The sequence below is a fragment of the Xenopus laevis genome, chromosome 3L (genome assembly GCF_017654675.1).
Source record: "Xenopus laevis strain J_2021 chromosome 3L, Xenopus_laevis_v10.1, whole genome shotgun sequence".
Taxonomy (NCBI): domain Eukaryota; kingdom Metazoa; phylum Chordata; class Amphibia; order Anura; family Pipidae; genus Xenopus; species Xenopus laevis.
In genome coordinates, this window is record NC_054375.1 from 43,511,911 (window position 1) to 43,531,573 (window position 19,663).

The 19,663-nt window shown below is 39.0% G+C and overlaps 1 protein-coding gene across 3 annotated transcripts in view; it reads right to left on the minus strand.

Moving 5' to 3' along the window:
• Positions 1-3,807: 3,807 nt before the first annotated feature.
• acsl6.L (acyl-CoA synthetase long chain family member 6 L homeolog) overlaps positions 3,808-19,663 on the minus strand; it is a 105,858-nt gene continuing 90,002 nt past the window's right edge. For all 3 annotated transcript variants that reach the window (XM_041586180.1, XM_041586179.1, XM_018252124.2), the window contains exons 12-21: positions 18,606-18,740; positions 17,709-17,843; positions 14,106-14,201; positions 12,678-12,750; positions 10,974-11,062; positions 9,264-9,380; positions 8,750-8,893; positions 7,176-7,277; positions 7,019-7,090; positions 3,808-4,474 (exon numbers count right to left, since the gene is read on the minus strand). In XM_041586180.1, the coding sequence (XP_041442114.1) occupies positions 4,334-4,474; positions 7,019-7,090; positions 7,176-7,277; positions 8,750-8,893; positions 9,264-9,380; positions 10,974-11,062; positions 12,678-12,750; positions 14,106-14,201; positions 17,709-17,843; positions 18,606-18,740 (1,104 nt within the window). In that variant the 3' untranslated portion in view covers positions 3,808-4,333. The remainder of the gene's footprint in view (positions 4,475-7,018; positions 7,091-7,175; positions 7,278-8,749; positions 8,894-9,263; positions 9,381-10,973; positions 11,063-12,677; positions 12,751-14,105; positions 14,202-17,708; positions 17,844-18,605; positions 18,741-19,663) is intronic.

Consider the following 19,663-nt stretch of genomic DNA (forward strand, 5'->3'; position numbering starts at 1 on the left):
AGGGCAGCTGCTCTGGTTAACAAATGCTGCCATTACTTCATGCACCTGAGGGCCTCACAGTTATGTTGTGCTAGAATTTCTCTCAAGTTGTGCTATCAACGGTTGTTGAGTGAAAAAAAAGAAATAAACTCATTGCTTGTGTCAGTATAAGAGAGTGTCAGCTTGTGCAAAAGTCGAAAACAAGTGCACAAAAAGGGGTATTTAGGGAACTATTTTAAACAAGTGCGTTTGAGTCCAAGGTGAACCTTTTTCAGGAGAGAGAGAGATTGCTTGGGGGCGACCGTCCTCTCACACAGCCAAAAATACCCACTTCTCCAGGCAAAACCAGCCTATTGGCTTTATTTAATGTTTGTGTGATTTTCTACTAGACTTAAAGAGATACTGACACCAGAAAGTGTTACCTTATTTACCTCTATCCTAAAGGAGAAGGAAAGGCTTCGTACACTTGGGGGCAGATTTAACGAAGGTCGAGGTGACGTTTCGAAGTGAAAAACTTCGAATTTCGAAGTCATTTTTGGGTACTTCAAATAGGGAATTGTCCAACTTCGATTCGAATTTGAAAAAACTTCGAAGGTCGAATTTTTTTGAAGTACTGTCTCTTTAAAACTTCGACCATTCGCCATCTAAAAGCTGCCGAAGTGCTGTTTTAGGCTGTGGGGGACCTCCTAGCAGGGCCGGAACTAGGGGCAGGCAGAGTAGGCACGTGCCTAGGGCGCAAAGCTGGGGGGGGGGCGCTAGACACGCACCTCCTCTGTCGCCTACCCCCAGTCCGGTGCCCGACTCTTTGTCGTTTTTACGTCTTCTTGCGCTCCTGCGCATGCGCGCGAATGTAATTCTCGGCAATTTGTGCATACGCACATTCGCGCCAATTTGCGCATGCGCAGAAGCGCAAAAGAAGTAAAAACTACCGCTTTTCTTGTGCATGCGCACGCAAGCGCCACCTTGCGCATGCGCACTTGGGCTAAGCTTGCCTTGGGTGCCGGCGCGGCCCGGCCCTGCCTCCTAGAACCTGTACGGAGGCAATTGAGGGAGTTTGGGAGATCGAACGTCGAAGTTAAAAAAAGTTTGAATCGAAGTACGATCGTACGATTCGAATTCGGCCCACTTCGACCCCAAAAAAACTTCGACCTCCATTCCATTTTCAATTCGAAGTTCGAAGTTTATTTTAACTTCGACCTTTGATAAATATGCCCCTTGGGGTTGCCAAATGTTAGGCACCCCCAAGTGATTGTATTGACTTACCTGAAACCCCGGGCCAGTGCTCCTATCAGCAGAAAACGGCACCGGCCCGGGGTTATACCAGCAAGCACCACGGAAAAATCCTCTTCAGGCTTCCTCTTTCCTTTGCGGGGTTGCGCAGTAGAACGAAAAGCAGAACTTTTAACTAAAAAGTTGGTTATTTCGTTCAACATCAGCAGTGAGAGCTGTGAAGATGTGGAATTCTCTCCCTGAATCAGTTGTACAGGCTGATACATTAGATAGCTTTAAGAAGGGGTTGGATAGCTTTTTAGCAAGTGAGGGAATATAGAGTTATGGGAGATAGCTCATAGTACAAGTTGATCCATGGACTGGTCCGATTGCCATCTTGGAGTCAGGAAAGAATATTTCCCCCCCCTCTGAGGCAAATTGGAGAGGCTTCAAATGGTTTTTTTTTGCCTTCCTCTGGATCAACTGGCAGTTAGGCAGGTTAAAAGGTTGAACTTGATGGACGTGTGTCTTTTTTCAACCTAACTTACTATGTAACTGTGCATGCGTTTGCCCCGGAAAATTTGAAGAAAGAAGACCCCGGAAGATGATCGATCTATAGTGCTCACTGGTATAACGCCGGGCCGGTGCAGTTTTCTGCTGATAGGAGCACTGGGGTTTCAGGTAAGTAAATACAATCACTTGGGGGGCCTAACATTTGGCACCATCAGGCAGGGCAGCCATTAGGGGGGAGAGTTGTAGGGGGCCCGATGGTAAGGAGCACAAGGGGAGGAATCTTCTGTCCATTACTTCCCCTTATTGGTCACTGAGGTTTGAACTTCTCCTCCAGCTCATCCAATCACCATGCAGCTTTACCAGGACTTGAAATTCTGTGACCAATAAGGGAAGAAAATGCTGTCACTGGAAGAAGATCCAGCCACCTGTGCTCCCCTCCTCCCTTCTGTAGTTGGCAGCTCACTGACAGCAGGTGGGCCACAATAATGAAGTAAGTGCAACATGGCAGGGCCCCCCTAAAGGTAACCCTTTGTGGTCCCTGTTGTGTAGTGGGGCCCTGGGCACTACATTTTTTTACATGGACGTTTAAGGGGGGCCCTGGCCACCAATTCTCTTATAACGTGTGGGGGGGCCTGGCCACCAATTTTTTTCCCCCATGTGGGGTCCTAGCCACCAATATTTTTTAATGGGGGGCCCTGACCACAAATGTTTTTTTTCAATGGGGAGGGGCCCTGACCACCAACATTTTTTTATTAACATGTGGGAACTATAGCCACCAATGTTTTTTTTTTTTTAGTGTGTGGTGGACCTGTGGGGTGGGGAGGGTGGGGCTTGTGGTGGGCGCAGCCCAGGGGGCCCAGGAAATGGTTGCCGTGAACTCTGATCCCTGAATCTGCATTGAGGGGTAAGTAAAAATGTAGGGGCATGTGCCCGGAGTAGCAGCTAGGCTGGGGGGAGGGAGGGGTCTATGTGGAGTGGGGGTAAGTAGTTTTTTTAGTGTCAGTATCACTTTAAGGAATAAAGCTCCAAATTGCAGAAAGATCCATTATTCAGAAGACCCCAAGACCCAAGCTTTCTGAATAACAGGTCCCATACCTGTATTTACTTGAACAGAGATGTGTGTAAAAAGGAAGAGAGGTGTTTATAAACGGTACAGAGTGTAAACATTAATGTTTTGTATCCACAGAGATGATGCAAATTATTTTTATAACAGACAGGGGCGTAGCTACAGAGGAAGCAGACTCTGTGGCTGCAGGGGGGCCCAGGAGGTATAGGGGGCCCCAAGAGGCCCTAATTATTGAACACTTTCAACATATATTGGTAAAACAGGATAACCTCTGTATACTGTATGTTGGGGGCCCTAAAATTAATTTGCTGTGGGACCCAGGAGCATCTAGTTACGCCACTCCCCACATATTCTCCCAAAAAATGTCATGTGAGTGGGTCATTTTAAAATCATTTCTGGGAGCTATAGAGACTTTTTTCACTAAAATGACAAAGTAGCAAATACAGGTATGGCACTTGTGATCCAGAATGCTCAGGACCTGGGGTTTTCCAGATAACTGACCTTTCTGTAATTTTGGTCTCCATACTTTCTCTACTTAAAAAAAATATGTAAACATTAATTAAACAATAGCATTGTTTTGCCTGCAATAAGGATTAATTATATTTTAGTTAGGATCAATTACAGGTATGGGACCTGCTATCCAGAATGCTCTGGACCTGGGCTTTTCCAGATAACAGATCTTTCCATAATTTGGATCTTCAAACCTTAAGTCTACCAGAATATCATGTAAATATTAAACAAACCCAGTAGGGTTTTTTTTAAAACAATAAGGATAAATATCTTATTTTGGATCAAGTACAAGGTACAATTTTATTATTACAGAGAAAAAGGAAATCATTTTTCAAAATTTGGATAATTTGATAAAGTGGAGACTATGGGAGATGTCATTTTCGTAATTCTGAGCTTTCTGGATAACGGGTTTCTGGATAACAGACCCCATATCTGCACCTAGTTATATCTGTGGGGGGAACATGTGTGTTATGCAGTACGTCATTATGGCATAATATGACATATGTGACATCACGTATAGAAGAATCATGTTGTATTAATAGTTGTTTTATTGGAAATAATAATTCCGGATTTTTTTTATTATGTTTTTCTTACATTCTACACAGCGTATGCAATATTAAATGCAATATAAAAAGAACACCAATGCCCTAGCAATGCAGAAGAAAGATTGATCAGATTGTTTTTATTCAGAGTTCCGTGCAATAACAACTAAATCACTCAATCTATAATTCTGCTTAGTTGTGTTTTTTTTTTTCTAAAAGTGCATTTTTTTTTTTTTTACAGAAAAACTGTCCTCCTTTTTGCAGTTGTGCTGGTCCTTATTACTCTTTAGTCTTTCATGTAATTAATGCCATGCTTGCTAATACTGTGGAAAATGTCCATGGTTAATGTAACCATGCCATTTTATTTCCTTTTTAATTCATACATTTCAAGAACTGTGACAGGAAATTAGTTATAATGGTTAAAATCCGAGAAGACAATAAAAATATATCTTTAACTTTTACTGTGCAAGTCAAGTGTCTATCAAGGACATGTCTTCAGCATTTTAATGATTGCTTATACTGAAACAATTGTATAAAGCTCTTCTATCTGCTCTTTGAAGAAGTCTCGTAGCTCCGGCCTTTTTGCTTTCAGAGTTGGAGTCAACAAGCCGTTTTGTATGGAGAACATTTCTGTGTGAATATGAATCGCTTTGACCTGTGAAAGGACATAAATAAAAGCATAAATATTTCAATGTTCTTACTTGCTCCAACACACAGTTGTTAAAGCCTGTGTCAAACCCCTTCATCTATCCGGGAAATTTGTAATGCATATAAGCATGCACTGTGCAAGCCATTTTTTACAAGGTTACAAGCAAAACAAGTGCATTAAAAGGTGGTATATAATTCATTTATTTAAATGTAAAAATGTAATTTAAAGGAAAACTATACCCCACAAAATGAATACTTAAGCAACAGTTCATATCATATTAAGTGGCATATTAAAGAATCTTACCAAACTGGTATATATATTTAAGTAAATATTGTTCTTTTACATCTCTTGCCTTGAACCACCATTTTGTGATGGTCTGTGTGCTGCCTCAGAGATCACCTGACCAGAAATACTACAACCCTAAGGGCAAGGCCAGACGTGGCGTTTTTACGTTACGTTTTTAAAAAAGAACAATCAGGGGTAAATACGCATTAACTGCACTACCACTGAAACTAATGGAAAACGCACTATGGCAATTTACAAATCCGCCACAGGATGCCAGTATTGGCGTTTTTAGCAGAAACGCCAATACGTCAAGAAACTACCAAATCAATAGACTCTATGGGATCTGCACGTTTGAAACCACACTTTGCGTAAATACGCAGCGAATTTTAAATATGGCGTCCAAATTTTCAATGAGAACAATGAGAAGTGCATGTTGGGAAAATAAACCTACGTGATGAAAACGCATGTTGACGGTCGCATGCGGTTTCAGTGGTGTATTTACGATTGGCTGTTCTTTTTTAAAAACGCAACATAAAAACGCCGCAAAAACACCATGGGGAAAATTCACTAAGATGCGAAGTTGCGCCAGGCGCAACTTTGCCGCACTTCGCCAGGCGTAGTTTCGCCAGCGCTTCGCAAATTCACTAAAATCCGAAGTTGCGCACAGGGGTAGCGTAAGGTTGCGGAGTTGCGCTAGCGTTGTTTCGCTATATAAAGCGAAGTTGCGCTAGCGAAGGCTAATTTGCATACGGCGCAAAATTCAAATTTCAATGGAGGAACACGTATCTGCACTACAAATGCCTAGAAAACCTTCAAATCTGCAAATAAAAATTTTATTTTGCCCTACACATGTGCCCACTGTCTAGGTAAGTTGCCATGAGTCAGGAAAAGTAGGGGGGAGGAAGGGGAGCCCCAAAAAAATTTCGATCTTTTTCAGCCTATCAGCCATCATGTAGAAAACACGCCAGCGTTTTTTGGGACTTAGAAAAAATTTAGACTTTTTTTGAAACAATCCCTATCTACTCTATTGCGCTTCGCCAGGTCTGAGGTGGCGAAGGAAGTCTAGCGTAAAAGGTAGCGTTCGATACACTGCGCAAGTTAGAGAATTTGCGTACTTTCGGCGCTAGCGAAGATTCGCCTGGCGTAAGGTTGCGAAGTAACACTAGCGAAACTACGCCAGCGTTCGTTAGTGAATTTGCGCAGTACCGAAAATGCCAAACGCTAGCGAATTAACGCTAGCGTTCGGTGCTTCGCGCCTTAGTGAATTTGCCCCCATGTCTGGCCTTGCCCTAACTGTAACAGGAAGAAGTGTGGAAGCAAAAGACACAACTCTGTCAAGTTTCACATGACTCACTGAAACTTGTGTATTATAATAAATAAAGTACCCCCTCTTGTAAATTATAAGGATATTATGTTACCGAGGAGTTTCATGACCATATAAAAACACAAGGCCGAGTGTTTTTATACAGGTCATGAAACTCAGAGGTAACTTCTAATATCCTCATATTTTGCAACTGCGGGTACTTTATTTATTATAATACACAAGTTTCAGGGAGTCATGTGACAGAAATGACATCAGAACTCACCGTTTATAACTGATGACATCAGAACTCACCTTTTATAAGGATATAATTTACAAGATATTCATAGCTTTTGTGTATTATATATAGTTTTTATTGGATAAATTTGGACTTAATAACTTTTCTCTTTAATTGTATTGTGAGTTGGCAACCACTGTACACGTATGTAGTCTATTACCTAGGAACCCATTATCTAGACATCTTCCAAACACTGCATTACTATTTTCCCATTTAATTCTGTATATTTCATAGGTTTAAATTTTCTCTGTTTTACATCAACAATAATTTGTATTATGATAACTAAGCTAGTACAGTATATAATGCTGTTTTTATGCTTCTATTAGCTTTAAAGGGTCCTCCAGCCAAAAAAAATAAATCCTTGGCATAGTGTAAGAAAATGTAATTCTAATCAAGCAGTTGGGAATACTTGTTTACAATTACATTTCTTTCTTTCTTTTAGGCAGAGGACCACTATAAGGCAAAATGCTCCAAATTATAAAAAAAAAAAACATACCCAGAAAATCCTACTTCCCATGCATTGTGGATAATAAATCACATAACTTTGTACATGGTGTACAGTATCAGAGGAAATGCATATTTATAAATAATTGTTTAACATAGGAGAGGAAATCCTAAACGTTTACTGTACAGTATTTCAAATTGCCATACATCCATATTACTGTACCTGCTCAAAGGAATGCAGCCCACTCACTTTTCCTAATCTCACCAGATCATCCATTATTGCTTTTTTGAGGTCCTGTGTATGATAAAAACTGACTGAGTTTGAAGGTTGCAAGCTTGACATTTTGTATGCATATTCCATGCACCGATCATTTACATACCAGATTGTTACAAAGCTCCAAAAAAGATCCCTCAAATCCTCTCTTCTTTGCCCACGCTGGCATCACTTCTGCATCAGGGACCACTATGCCCACTAAGAACGCCTAAATGAAGCATTGACATAAGTTAATTCATTTTTTAGGATTCAGTTCAGCTTGGTAGAATTCCTGGAAACACTTATAGGTCTGGGAACTGAAAAAAGCAAAATGGGTCATATAAAATGGTTTTAGTTTATTAGTGGATCATTTTACTTGTGAAATATTTGAGAACCCTTTTTGTTCTCCCAGTGGCACTTGCACCCGCTGCAGGGAGTCTTTTCAAACTTTCAATATTTTTTTTTTGGTAAGGCTGCCTTTTCCTACAAGCTGCTACTATCCATTACAGCCAGAAACGTAGCTAGAGGGGGGCGGGCCCTGGCGCAGGACGCGCAGCCGGGCCCCCCGCCCCCCCTCTGTACACCCGGAACTGGCCAGGAATTAGCGGCGCGTGAACATGCCGGGGGGCCCTGAGGGGCTACGGGCCCTGGCCCGCTCGCACCCCCTGCTCCCCCGGGCCCTGGCCCGCTCGCACCCCCTGCTCCCCCGGTAGTTCCGCCACCGATTCCAGCCCAATAAATTCCATCCAGGATGTGGCATCCTTCCAAAAGGATCTTGACAAACAGGCAATCTGGGCAGCTAAGTGGCAAATGAGATTCAATGTTGATAAATGTAAAGTCATGCACCTGGAATGTAAAAATATCCAAGCCACATATACCCTTAATGGGACTGTACTAGGCAAATCCATTATGGAAAAGGAAATTGGAGTCCTTGTAGATGATAAACTTGGCTGTAGCAAGCAATGCCAGTCAGCAGCATCAAGGGCAAATACGGTATTGAGTTGTATTAAAAGGGGCATTGATTCACAGGGGGTCATTCTTCGACTTTATAGATCACTGGTAAGGCCCCATCTAGAAAATGCCGTATAGTTTTGGTCTCCATCACTTTTGAAGTGCCTGCTCCTACTCAGACATACAGCATACTTCCTATCTGGGCCACTGCTATAGTTGAATATTAAAACTGCATGTAGCACCTAGGTAATGAAATCCAACTTTCATGTTCAGATGCTCCAGTGCATGTGTTCTGGGCCCATGACCTGAGTCACATTTTTAGGTTCAGGACTAAGGAGCCAGGCTTATTCCTCCAGGGACCACCTCCAGCCAAGGCAAATAGTGTTCTGCCATCTACATACATAGTAGTAACATAGTAAGTTAGTTTGAAAAAAGACACACGTATATAAAGTTCAACCTTTTAACTTTTTTTTAACCTGCTTAATTTCCAGTTGAGGATGGCAAAAAAACCCATCGGAAGCCTCTCCAATTTTCCCCAGAAGGGGGAAAAAAATCCTTCCTGACTCCAAAATGGCAAAGGGACTTTTATGTTTGCAAAAAAATCCAATAAAAATGTAAGGACTGCTTTTCACACAATTAAATATAACTGTTTTTCAACTTCTTCCTTAACATTTTTGACTGTAGCATTGCAATCCATACCAGTGTTGTCAATTGATCATCAAAGGCATTGTTATGGTAGCCCAGACTTACCTGTAAGCTGTCTCCATGGACATAAATCTGTGATACAGGCTCACTCCGAATGTAAATGTTCTCAATTTTCTCTGGAGCAATGTACTCTCCTTGAGCTAGCTTGAATATATGTTTTTTCCGGTCAATAATTTTAAGGGTCCCGTTCTATATGAAACAAACAAACAGACAAAAATCTTTTGTAGCACACATTAATGTCTAGTGAATACTGCAGAGGTCTTTATCCATAGCTTTTAACTTCCAAGCAGAACATATTTTCATGATATCGTTTCAGCAGCATGTGCCTGTTTTTCTTAATTCACTTACAGATCTAGCTTTGTTCTTGAAGGATATCTTTGAAAGGGTTCTTTATATAAGGATCAGATGGTATTACTATTAGGATATTAGCTATTCATTAAATTCTTTCTTTTTGTCTTATTGACAAAGTAAAAATACTTCACCAAGATCAAGATACAAATGACTATATCTAGAAGCAAAAGGATGATGATAATGCAATTTAATACAAATTGATCCCTACTGGTAACCATTTTCCAACATCTCCAGTGTAAAGCCAGCCATCCTCATCCAATGCTTCAGCTGTTTTCACTTTGTCTTTAAGGTAGCCTTTGAAGACATTCGGTCCTTTAACACATATCTAAAACAAGCATAAGGGAAGAGTAATTAATTCAACTAAAAGAAAAGTTTTTCTTAATGTGAAATTAAAGTGAATTGGAGTGCAGTGGAATAAGTTTGGCCAAGAGGAGGCCTGTATTGAATGAGAGCAGTGCAATTAAAATCTGTCAATCATTGGAAGATTTATGAAGATTTATACTTCATAGTGGCAGCTAGATACATTTTTAATTCTTTACATTTTTAATAGATACCTATAAATGACAATATATATGTTGTATCATATAAACCCTCTACAGTATGTGCATATTCATTGTGCAAAAGTAGAACAGTTTCGAGTTTTCCTTTGCATCGCAATTGCTTGCCAATATTACATTAAAATTAGATATTCAAGGAAAATTATAGTGATGAGTAGGTATTCTAAGATAAAAATATATGCCTGATGGATCCAGTGATAGTCACAGAAATAAAGAATTGAGAGTACACAGTGCAGATAGTAGGGAAGAGCACTGGGGCCAGCAAAAAAAAATAAAAAATTCTGACTTTTAATCTCATAATTATGACTTTTAAACTCATAATTATGACTTTAAAAAGTCGAAATTATGACTTTTAAACTCATAAATATGATTTTTAATCTCATAATTATGACATAAAAGTCAAAATTATGACTTTTAATGTCATAATGATGACTTTTAAAGTCATAATTATAACTAAAAAGTCGAAATTATGACTTTTAATCTCATAATTATGACTTTTTAAAGTCCTAAATACAACTTTAAAAAGTCACAATTATGACTTTTAACATTATGAGTTTAAAAGTCATAATTATGAGATTAAAAATCATAATTTTGATTTTTTAAAGTCATAATTATGAGATTAAAAATCATATTTATGAGATTAAAAGTCATAATTATGAGTTTTAAAAGTCATAATTCATCAGTTTTTGTTTTTTTTGCTGGCCCCAGTGCTCTTCCGTAAAATAGAGTGAGTGTAGAGAGCAATATTCTGAGACAATTTGCAATTGGATTTCATTTTTTATTATTTGTGTTTTTTGAGTTATTTAGCTTTTATTCAGCAGCTCTCTAGTTTGCAGTTTCAGCAATCTGGTTGCTAGGGTCCAAATTTCCATAGCAACCATACATTGATTTGAATAAGAGACTGGAATATGAACAGGAGAGGCCTGAATAGAAATATGAGGGATATAAAGTAGCAATAATAATGCATTTGTAGTCTCACAGAGCATTTGTTTTTTAGATGTGGTCAGTGACACACATTTGAAAGATGGACTGTAGTTCAGTAGCATTTGGGTGAAATAACACTAGAAGGTTTATTTCCAATGTAATTACTTTCACAAAACTTTACCTCCAGAAACACAAACTGAGGATTTACTGGTTACCTGTTTAAAATCAACCATCTTATTGGTTGCTATGGATTACTGCTATTGGGCAAATTTAGTGACTTTTGTTACATATAGGGGGGTAAATGTGCAATATCCTGTTTGTATAATAAACCTGCAAAATAAACTGATCAAGTCTGCTGCACAACATTGTTGTTAGGACCAGACACCCACATACTGTCTGTATGAGCATTTTCCAGTATGTCAAATCTTTTCACGTACCTCTCCTTCTCCTTTTGATGCAAAGTAGCTCATTTCCACTACATCAACCAGTTTAATATAATTACAGGGTAATGGTGCTCCAACATGCCCTATGGAAAAATGTATATATTTATATGTTTAAAAAAATTATACATGCTAGTTTTCTTTACAGTAAATTGCTCCATGTGTGAGTATTTTAAATGATCATACAAGAGATGATAATCCCAAATTGCTAAAAGCTGAATGACCAATAAATTACTTTGGAATGAGTTAGGTGTTATTGACTAACCAGAAAAAAGAGAGAGCCACATTTTTACAGTTACACCATTAAGCGTCCTGCAGATATGACCAAACTAAACAATACTTATTGATGCCTACCAAGCAGATAATTTTGGTAGCCCTAAATGCATCTCACGACTTTTTCTAAAAGCTATATAACGCATTTGAACAAATAATTATTTTTTAAAGGAGATTTGTCACCCTAAGAAATAATTCCAAATTATTGTTAGTTAGTTAGTTAGTTGAGCAAAATAAAGTTTACTCACACTATATTTATTATTTCAATTTTGTTTCCTTTCAGTCTTGGAATTCACAATCATTATAAGCAGGAAGGTGCCATTTTGTGACAAGGCAAGTTGTGTATAACCCCAAAATCTTGTGTATGCGCCAGAATGGGGGACCTATTGCCCATTCATATTATAGAATGTGAGGAGGGAGGGAGAATGTAAGGAGTGCAGTGACATCTAGAAAGTACTGAATGTAAATTGAAAGTAATTGACTGCTCGGCCCAATGGGGTAGGCAATGTATGATTGACATCTGAGACTTTTAAATGAGTTTATAAAAGGAATGGATGTTTTAAAGAAAAAAAGAATTTGGGTGTCATTTTTACTTTGCAAAGGTCTTTCACTATACAGCTTTTTATGTGTGTGTGACATGTCCACTTTAAGTAGAAGAAGAATTTTACCAGCAGCTAACTGGAACAGAAACAGGATGCACCTTAGCTCCACTTTAATTAACTTATAGGATGCAGGAAATCAAGGGTAATGTGCCAGTAATGTCAAAACAAGGAACAAATTTATAGCTTGGAACAGCTATAATAGAGTAATGAAAGAATGTGGTTTAAACAACAACTGAAACCTTTGAAAAAGCGCATGATAATTTCACTAAAGTGTACGGAGGAAAGAGGTAACACTAGTACTAGTGTAAAATAAGATAGAGTATCAGCCTCACTGTGTGTGGTGTGCAAATAATGCCTCTATATCATTTTAACCAGCTGGGTAACTAAAGGGTATGGGCACACAGATCTGTAGGCTGCACTGCTCTCTGCTTGCGTATTTTTGCAGTCTGATAAAAATGGAGCAGAAGCTCAGAGTGGATCCACTTCTCTCATCCTACAAAAATACGCAGGCTGAGAGCAGCGGAGCCTACAGCTCCATGTGCCCATAGCCTAAAAGAGTAGGTTAGACAGAGTGTTAGCATATTGTTGCCTATAGTAGCTGGTCAACATAATAGTGTGGGTTACACCAATAGCTGGTAATTTGTTTGTTTTGTGTACAAATTGCAACCTAATGTTGATTCTAGCAGCCATCTTTAGCTCTTCTCAAGAAAAAATGAGGGACTTTGATAATGCAAGTGTACATATTTCAGCCAAAGCAGGTTGATGTACAAACAGTATTTACAACTGGAGTGCTGACAATACATTTATATAATTTATGAACTCTTACCAGATGTCCAGTCCCCTGGTGTAGTGAAAGTGCATCCAGCTGTGCATTCTGTTTGTCCGTAACCTTCATAGACCTGTTTCAAAAATGGAATGAAAGCTGGCACTCAAAAGTGTTTACCCATTAGCATGGGTCATCTCAAGCCTTGCAATTAGAACTGAATTCAAAAGAATTGAACAACGCTCCTTTATGCTATTTTAGGGAAATAAAATGGGATTAAGGTGCAACTGCACCAGGGTTTGAAATTATTGCCTGCTGTAGATCATAGAAATCTGACTGGGTGCATATAGTGAATAAAGTACCCCCTCTTGTAAAATATAAGGATATTTTAAGTTACCGAGGAGTTTCATGACCATTGGAACGTCACTCGTCCAAGTGGTGCCGTCTCTGGGGGGTTTAGGTAGACTGCGGGGATCGGATTGGTCTCAGAAAACCACAGTTCACACTCAGCTTTGAGTTTTAAGCTGACCGCAATCAGCTTTATTCATATATAACCGACACACAGGAGCATATTGAAAAACAAAACATAAAAAGAAATCCTAGCCTGTCCGGCTCTAACTAACATACCGCCGCTCCCTCTCTATACCATAGAGAGGATCTAGCATCCAACTCTACAAAAAAACAGTACTTTGTTTGGTTACTCACTGTGTCCGGCTCTCCCCTTACTGCATGCAGGCAGTTTCCCAGGAAGAGAGAGAGTTCCTCTGGAGACACCATGTTTAAAAGGGTTTCCCCTGAAGTCTCGCGAGGCCACTAATTAGCCAGGCTTCACCAAAAACCTGGATAGCCTGGTGAATGGAAGTCCCACCCGCTCACTTCCATTCACTCCAGGGCCCTTTTTACCGGCTTTTCCATAAGCCAAATGCAGTGAAAGAACACTCTTTCACTGCTGACATACTTTCCCTGGAGCTTAGTATATATAAGAGAGAAATCTGGGAGAAATATAAACACCTTCCACCTCTAATCCAGCATTTCTCTCACACCATATAAAAACACGAGGCCGAAGGCCGAGTGGTTTTATACAGGTCATGGAACTCCGAGGTAACTTATAATATCCTCATATTTTAGAACTGGGGGTACTTTATTAATTATAATACACAAATTTTAGTGAGTCATGTGACAGAAATTACATCACTACTCACCGTTTATAACTGATGACATCACTACTCACCGTTTATAAGGATATAATTTACAAGATATTCACGGCTTTTGTGTATTATATAATAATATACCAAATAATACATTTGAAATAATCAATAAGCCCATCTTATATCGCAAGATGAAATGTACTTGTTATTCTTTTCTATACATATTGAATGAGCTCTGTTACAAAATGCCTTAGTGTTTTCATGATTTATTTTATTGGCTGATACTCTCGTATTAATAAGCACTATATGCCTGACATAGTTTAATAAGAACATTGAAATATACCTGGCATCCAAGTGCTGCACGGAGGAATCCCAGAACTGTGGGGGAGGCAGGAGCAGCTCCCGTAACAATCATCCTAACACGCCCTCCAAGACTTGCCTGGTTAAGAAAGATGTAATGCAAGAAAAAAAGTTGAGCAAAGTAATTAACAAGCTCCAGTTAATAAGAAGATTAAGGGACAAATTCCCTAAAGGCTTTGCAGCCATTGCAACACTTCGCCAGGCGTAAATTTGCCAGGACAATGCTTATTCCCTAAATTGCGTCCAGGACGCCGAACAATGGCAAAGTTGCGCTAGCGTTATTTCACCAAGCAAAGCAAAGTTGCGCTAGCGTTGGCTAATTTGCATACAGCGGGAAGTGAAAGTTCAATGGACATATATGTTGCAGCAAATACATTACATTACACAAGCCCAGGGAAACTTAATAAAATAAAATAGAGTTGTTATATTGCCCTACACATGAGCCCAGTGTATAGTTTATGTGCCATATGTTAGGAAATGTAGGGGGATATCCGGTTACCCAAAAAAAAAAATTACGGTCTTTTGCAGGCTATCACTCTAAAAAAAGGAAGACGCCAGCAATTTTTTGGGACTTAGAAAATTTTTCAACAATAAATTGAGGAAGTCCTATGCACTCCATTGCACTTCGCCTGGTCTGAGATGGCGAAGGCAAGTCTGGCGCAAGAGGTAACGTTCAGTAAAATCTGCATCTTAGTGAATTTGCGGAGTTACGTCCGTTCGCCAGATCGGAAATTCGCCTGCCGTTAGAGTGCGAAGTGACTCCTGCGTCTGTTAGGGAATCAGGGTAGTTACGAAATGACATCATGCTGGCAAATTTTAGCTAGCGTTAGTCACTTCACCGTTTAGGGAATCTGCCCCTTACAGTGCAGCCGTCGAAGGTTACATCATATTAAATAAGTTAAAGGCTGGATGGCAGTAAGATGTTAGAGGAATATCATCTTGTTGCTGTCAGTGTTTATAATGTTTGCTGCTGGATATCGACTACAGATGGTTTAAGGCTTCCAGGCATGTTCATTAGATTCATTTGCATGGGTGATGACTTGATGCATGTAATAGTGTCTAATGTCTAAAGGCAGAACTAAAAACCCCTCTAATTGAAAGTGTTTACACATGCACAGAATGAATTACAAATACTAAGCCAGCTCGTGTGCATTAATAAACCCCGTTTTTGCATTTTTTGAGTGCTTCAGCAACCCTCTTTGTACTTTTGTATTACAGGTGCTGTGGACACTATTGTGTATGTTTGTGTCATAAACACCATAGCAACTCCTAAAAGAAAAAAAAATTGTCTCAACTTAAGCTGTGACTTTACTATATGTATGTTTTAAAAGTAAATCAATGATACAATGGATGCTATTTTATTTGCATTTTTAACAATGGAACAAATAATTGGACTGCTCCTCCAGAATCTACTATCCATACCTTCAGAATAAAGACCTAGCATCATCCATAAAATAGGTTTCTACTCGTAAGAAACACAGTTGGTGATGTAAGGCTGCTGGAAACAAAAGAACATGTTCTTTGAAAAGACAATTTAGCCTGATTTCAGTTGCAGCCACCATGTTATTATTTTGAGAAGAGGATGCTAATTTCTTATCATTCAGTTCCCTCAGCTGCAGTTTGTGGTGAGATAATGAAAGTATTGTCCACCACTGTCTGATGTATTGCTTAGAAAAAAATCATTTTATCAGTTCCTACCATCCCTTAACTCCTGGAACAAGCTTATTCAGAGCATAGGTTTGTGTTGTACTTAACAGGCCTATCTCTTAACTCTGTTGGGCTAGACATATAGGGGCCGATTCATCAAGCTCGAGTGAAGGATTCGAAGTAAAAAAACTTCGAATTTCGAAGTGTTTTTTGGGCTACTTCGACCATCGAATGGGCTACTTCGACTACGACTTCGAATCGAAGGATTTGAACTAAAAATCGTTCGACTATTCGACCATTCGATAGTCGAAGTACTGCCTCTTTAAAAAAAATTCGACCCCCTACTTCGGCAGCTAAAAGCTACCGAAGTCAATGTTAGCCTATGGGGAAGGTCCCCATAGGCTTGCCTAACTTTTTTTGATCGAAGGATATTCCTTCGTTCGATTCGAAGGATTTAATCGTTCGATCGAAGGAATAATCCTTCGATCGTTCGATCGTAGCATTTGCGCTAAATCCTTCGACTTCGATATTCGAAGTCGAAGGATTTTAGTTCCTAGTCGAATATCGAGGGTTAATTAACCCTCGATATTCGACCCTTGATGAATCAGCCCCTAAAAGAGAAACACATCTTGCAACATTTGACATCCAAGTAAAATATACTTTGCTTTACTTGCCTTTCTATTCTGCCTCTTTCTGTATTGGTCAGAGGTTCGGCAGATCATGACCCATTGCAAATAGGGATGGGCGAATTTTTTCGCCTCGTTTCGCTGAAAAAATGACACCCATAGACTTGTATGGAGACATGCGTCAAAAAAAAAGGCGCACGCCAAAATAATTTCGCCGCGCGACTAATTTTTTTGACGCCCATAGACTTTAATGGGCGTCTGCGACATTTCGCCGGCGGCAAATTTTTGGCGAAACGAAACGGGTCAAATTCGCCCATCCCTGTGCAAATGGTCTTCCTCGCCATATTAAAATCTAATTCTATGGTTAATTACCCCTTAAAGCATTTTTGACTTTCTTTCCCCACCCCTTAGAGCATAGTTTCTTTACATTTTCCAACCATCATGACCTAATAATTTCCTTATAATTATGAGGCTAATTTTAGTAACTATTGGCAATTGTAGAAATTCTATTGAATAAAATCATCGAGACCCCAAGTAAAGGTTTACCATACCTCTTCTAAAAGTGCATGCACTTAATGGGGGTACATCTAATTTTTCCTGGGGGTAGAAAAAAAATGCAGCTTCTCCCCCAAGTACTGTCAGTAACTAACATTGTGGTATATGGAAGCCTCAACAATTATGGAACTCTCACTTACATATTAGTTACTAGAGATGGCAATCACCTACAGGCAGTAGGATGTGCCTCCTAGGGCCTACCACAGAATCTGACATTCGGGAACCAGTCTTGCAGCAATTAGATAAATATTAAAAGAACAGGTTTTCGGTAGTAATAAAAAATGTCAATGACAGTTGTCCTTGGTTGTGGCCCTCTAGAGCCTGGACTTAATAGGAGGTCCTCTACAGCTAAACATGGCAAGGTGTTGTTTGCTTTGCAGCTAGGCTTTCTTGACTCTTATAGTATGGCATTCTAGGCAGTTATCTATTAGTGCTCAAATTATAATTTTATTATCAATGTTTACTGGAGGGCGTAAATCTTCCCCACTACTGCACAGTAAAGGCATCAACAATAGTTGATTGCAAATTGCTACCTGCTGTATCTACAACTTTCATTTGCTCTTTCTGCTCACAGAATCTCCTCTTATACCTCAACACCCTCCTTCCATTTGGGGGCCCACAGGGGAAAATAAGTATGGGTTAACTGATAATGTCAACTGTATCCTCGGTAAAAATGTTCTTCTCAATTCGCAGCCAAAAATTTTCCAGGTTGTCTGGATAGCATTCATTGATTTACAGTGTAATTTTCTACCTCATACCTGCACTTTATTGAAAAGAAGTCTGTCCCATAGACTGTTATTTCGGATCACACCTCTTTGTACTTCAGCTTCCTTTCTCTTAGCAGCAAATTCAAGAATCCAGCGCTTAATGGATGTGTCAGCTTGGCTAAATATCTGTTACAAAATTAAAGGGGGGGAGTCAATATATTTGTAGAAACTTACACCTAAAAGCATTTCAGACATTATACAGTGTAGTTACATGTAACAGATATTTTCCAAGAGTAGTCCAGGCTTACAAGCAAATTGCCATGGCATCAAATATGTAGACAGAAATAATGCAGGGAATTATAGGTAGGGGTGGATGAGAGATGACATAATTAGTCATAAACAACATGATATTACTTTAATCTAAACATTCTGTATTTAAAATACATAATTTTTGGGACCCAGGGTTTCCAGGTCTTCATGCCTAAGTCTTATAGAAAATTATTTAAATATTATATAAACCCAATAGGCTGGTTTTGCTTCCAAAAAGGATTATTATATCTTAGTTATGAACAAGTACAAAGTACTGTTTTATTATTCCAGAGAAAATGGAAATCATCTTTAAAAATTTGGATTATTTGAATGAAATGAAGACTATGGGAGATGGCCTTTCTGTAATGCAGAGCTTTATGGATAATGGGTTTCCGGATAACAGATCCCATACCTATATTTGTTTGCGATGTTCAGGCTTACATAGTGCATTTAAACTAAATAGGGCAACAACTGGTATTGTAGCAAAAGATGTTAAAATGTATACCAGCTGAACATTATTCTTTTTTTACGAAGATCATAGTGGAAATCACATTATGCATTAATATATATGTAAATAAGCATTTGTTTGAAAAAAACAAAAAAACACAATCAAAACGTCCAAATCAATCAGAAACGTACTTTGTCATACATTCTGTTTAATAGTCGTGGCACAACAGGAAATATCGTGGGTCTCAGCGTCTTCATGTCATCAGACAATAGGCGAATGTCACCTTGGAAGAATCCAATCCTTCCTCCATGACAGTAAACCACTGACTGTAGAAAGATGAGGTAAGAAACAATGAATATGGACTCATTAATTTGTATAGACTAAGAATCTCTTTTCCCATGATGTAATAATGGGAGTGCAGATGCCTCTTGGAATGTTGGAATAAATTCTTAGTGATTCCGGAACATGGGCCACTTTAGTTTGATTTCAGTGCCTATGCCCCAGAACAAGTTTCATTGTAGTAAGCCAAAATTAAGGGGGGAGAGTAGTGGTCAGCATTACGGTTATTCTTTGAGTTTATTTTAGGGGAATAAATCTATCACTCTTGATAAACCAGGGGACAATATATAGAACTTCTGATTATTGTTCCAATCAAAATCTCTTTTGTTATCCATCTACTTTATGACTGGACTATGTGGAGGTACCTGAAACCTAGAGCATAAATGATGTATCCTTCAAGCAGCTTGTATAGCTTGTACCATTGGAAAAATATGTTCAATACAGGGCACCCTGCCTGATTCAAAGTGATACTGACGCTAAAAAATTACTTTTTAAAATATGAATGTACATTAGAAGTTACCTATTACCTAGGTAATGATGATCGTTTTTTGCTGAGAGGTCTGTTTTGTAAATAATTTTTAGGTGATGTTCCTAAACCTGACTGTTTTGCCAACCTGACTGTCCCATCTCAGTCTGTCAGGTAATGTTTCTAATGCTAATGGACTTCTTCTGCACAAATATGACAGCCCCCTTATAGACGAGCACGAGGAGTCAGATGTGTAATGTAAAAGCTTTGAGCGAATACTTTATGGCAAAATTATAAGTAGCAAACAAAGTCAATACTTTAATAGTTTTAGAAATGGTTTAATTTTGGTGTCAGTATCTCTTTAATGCAGAAGAATGATGTACATGTATGTACTGCATGACAACTATTCTAGTTAAAAAAAATACAAGGTAAGTTACTCTGAGA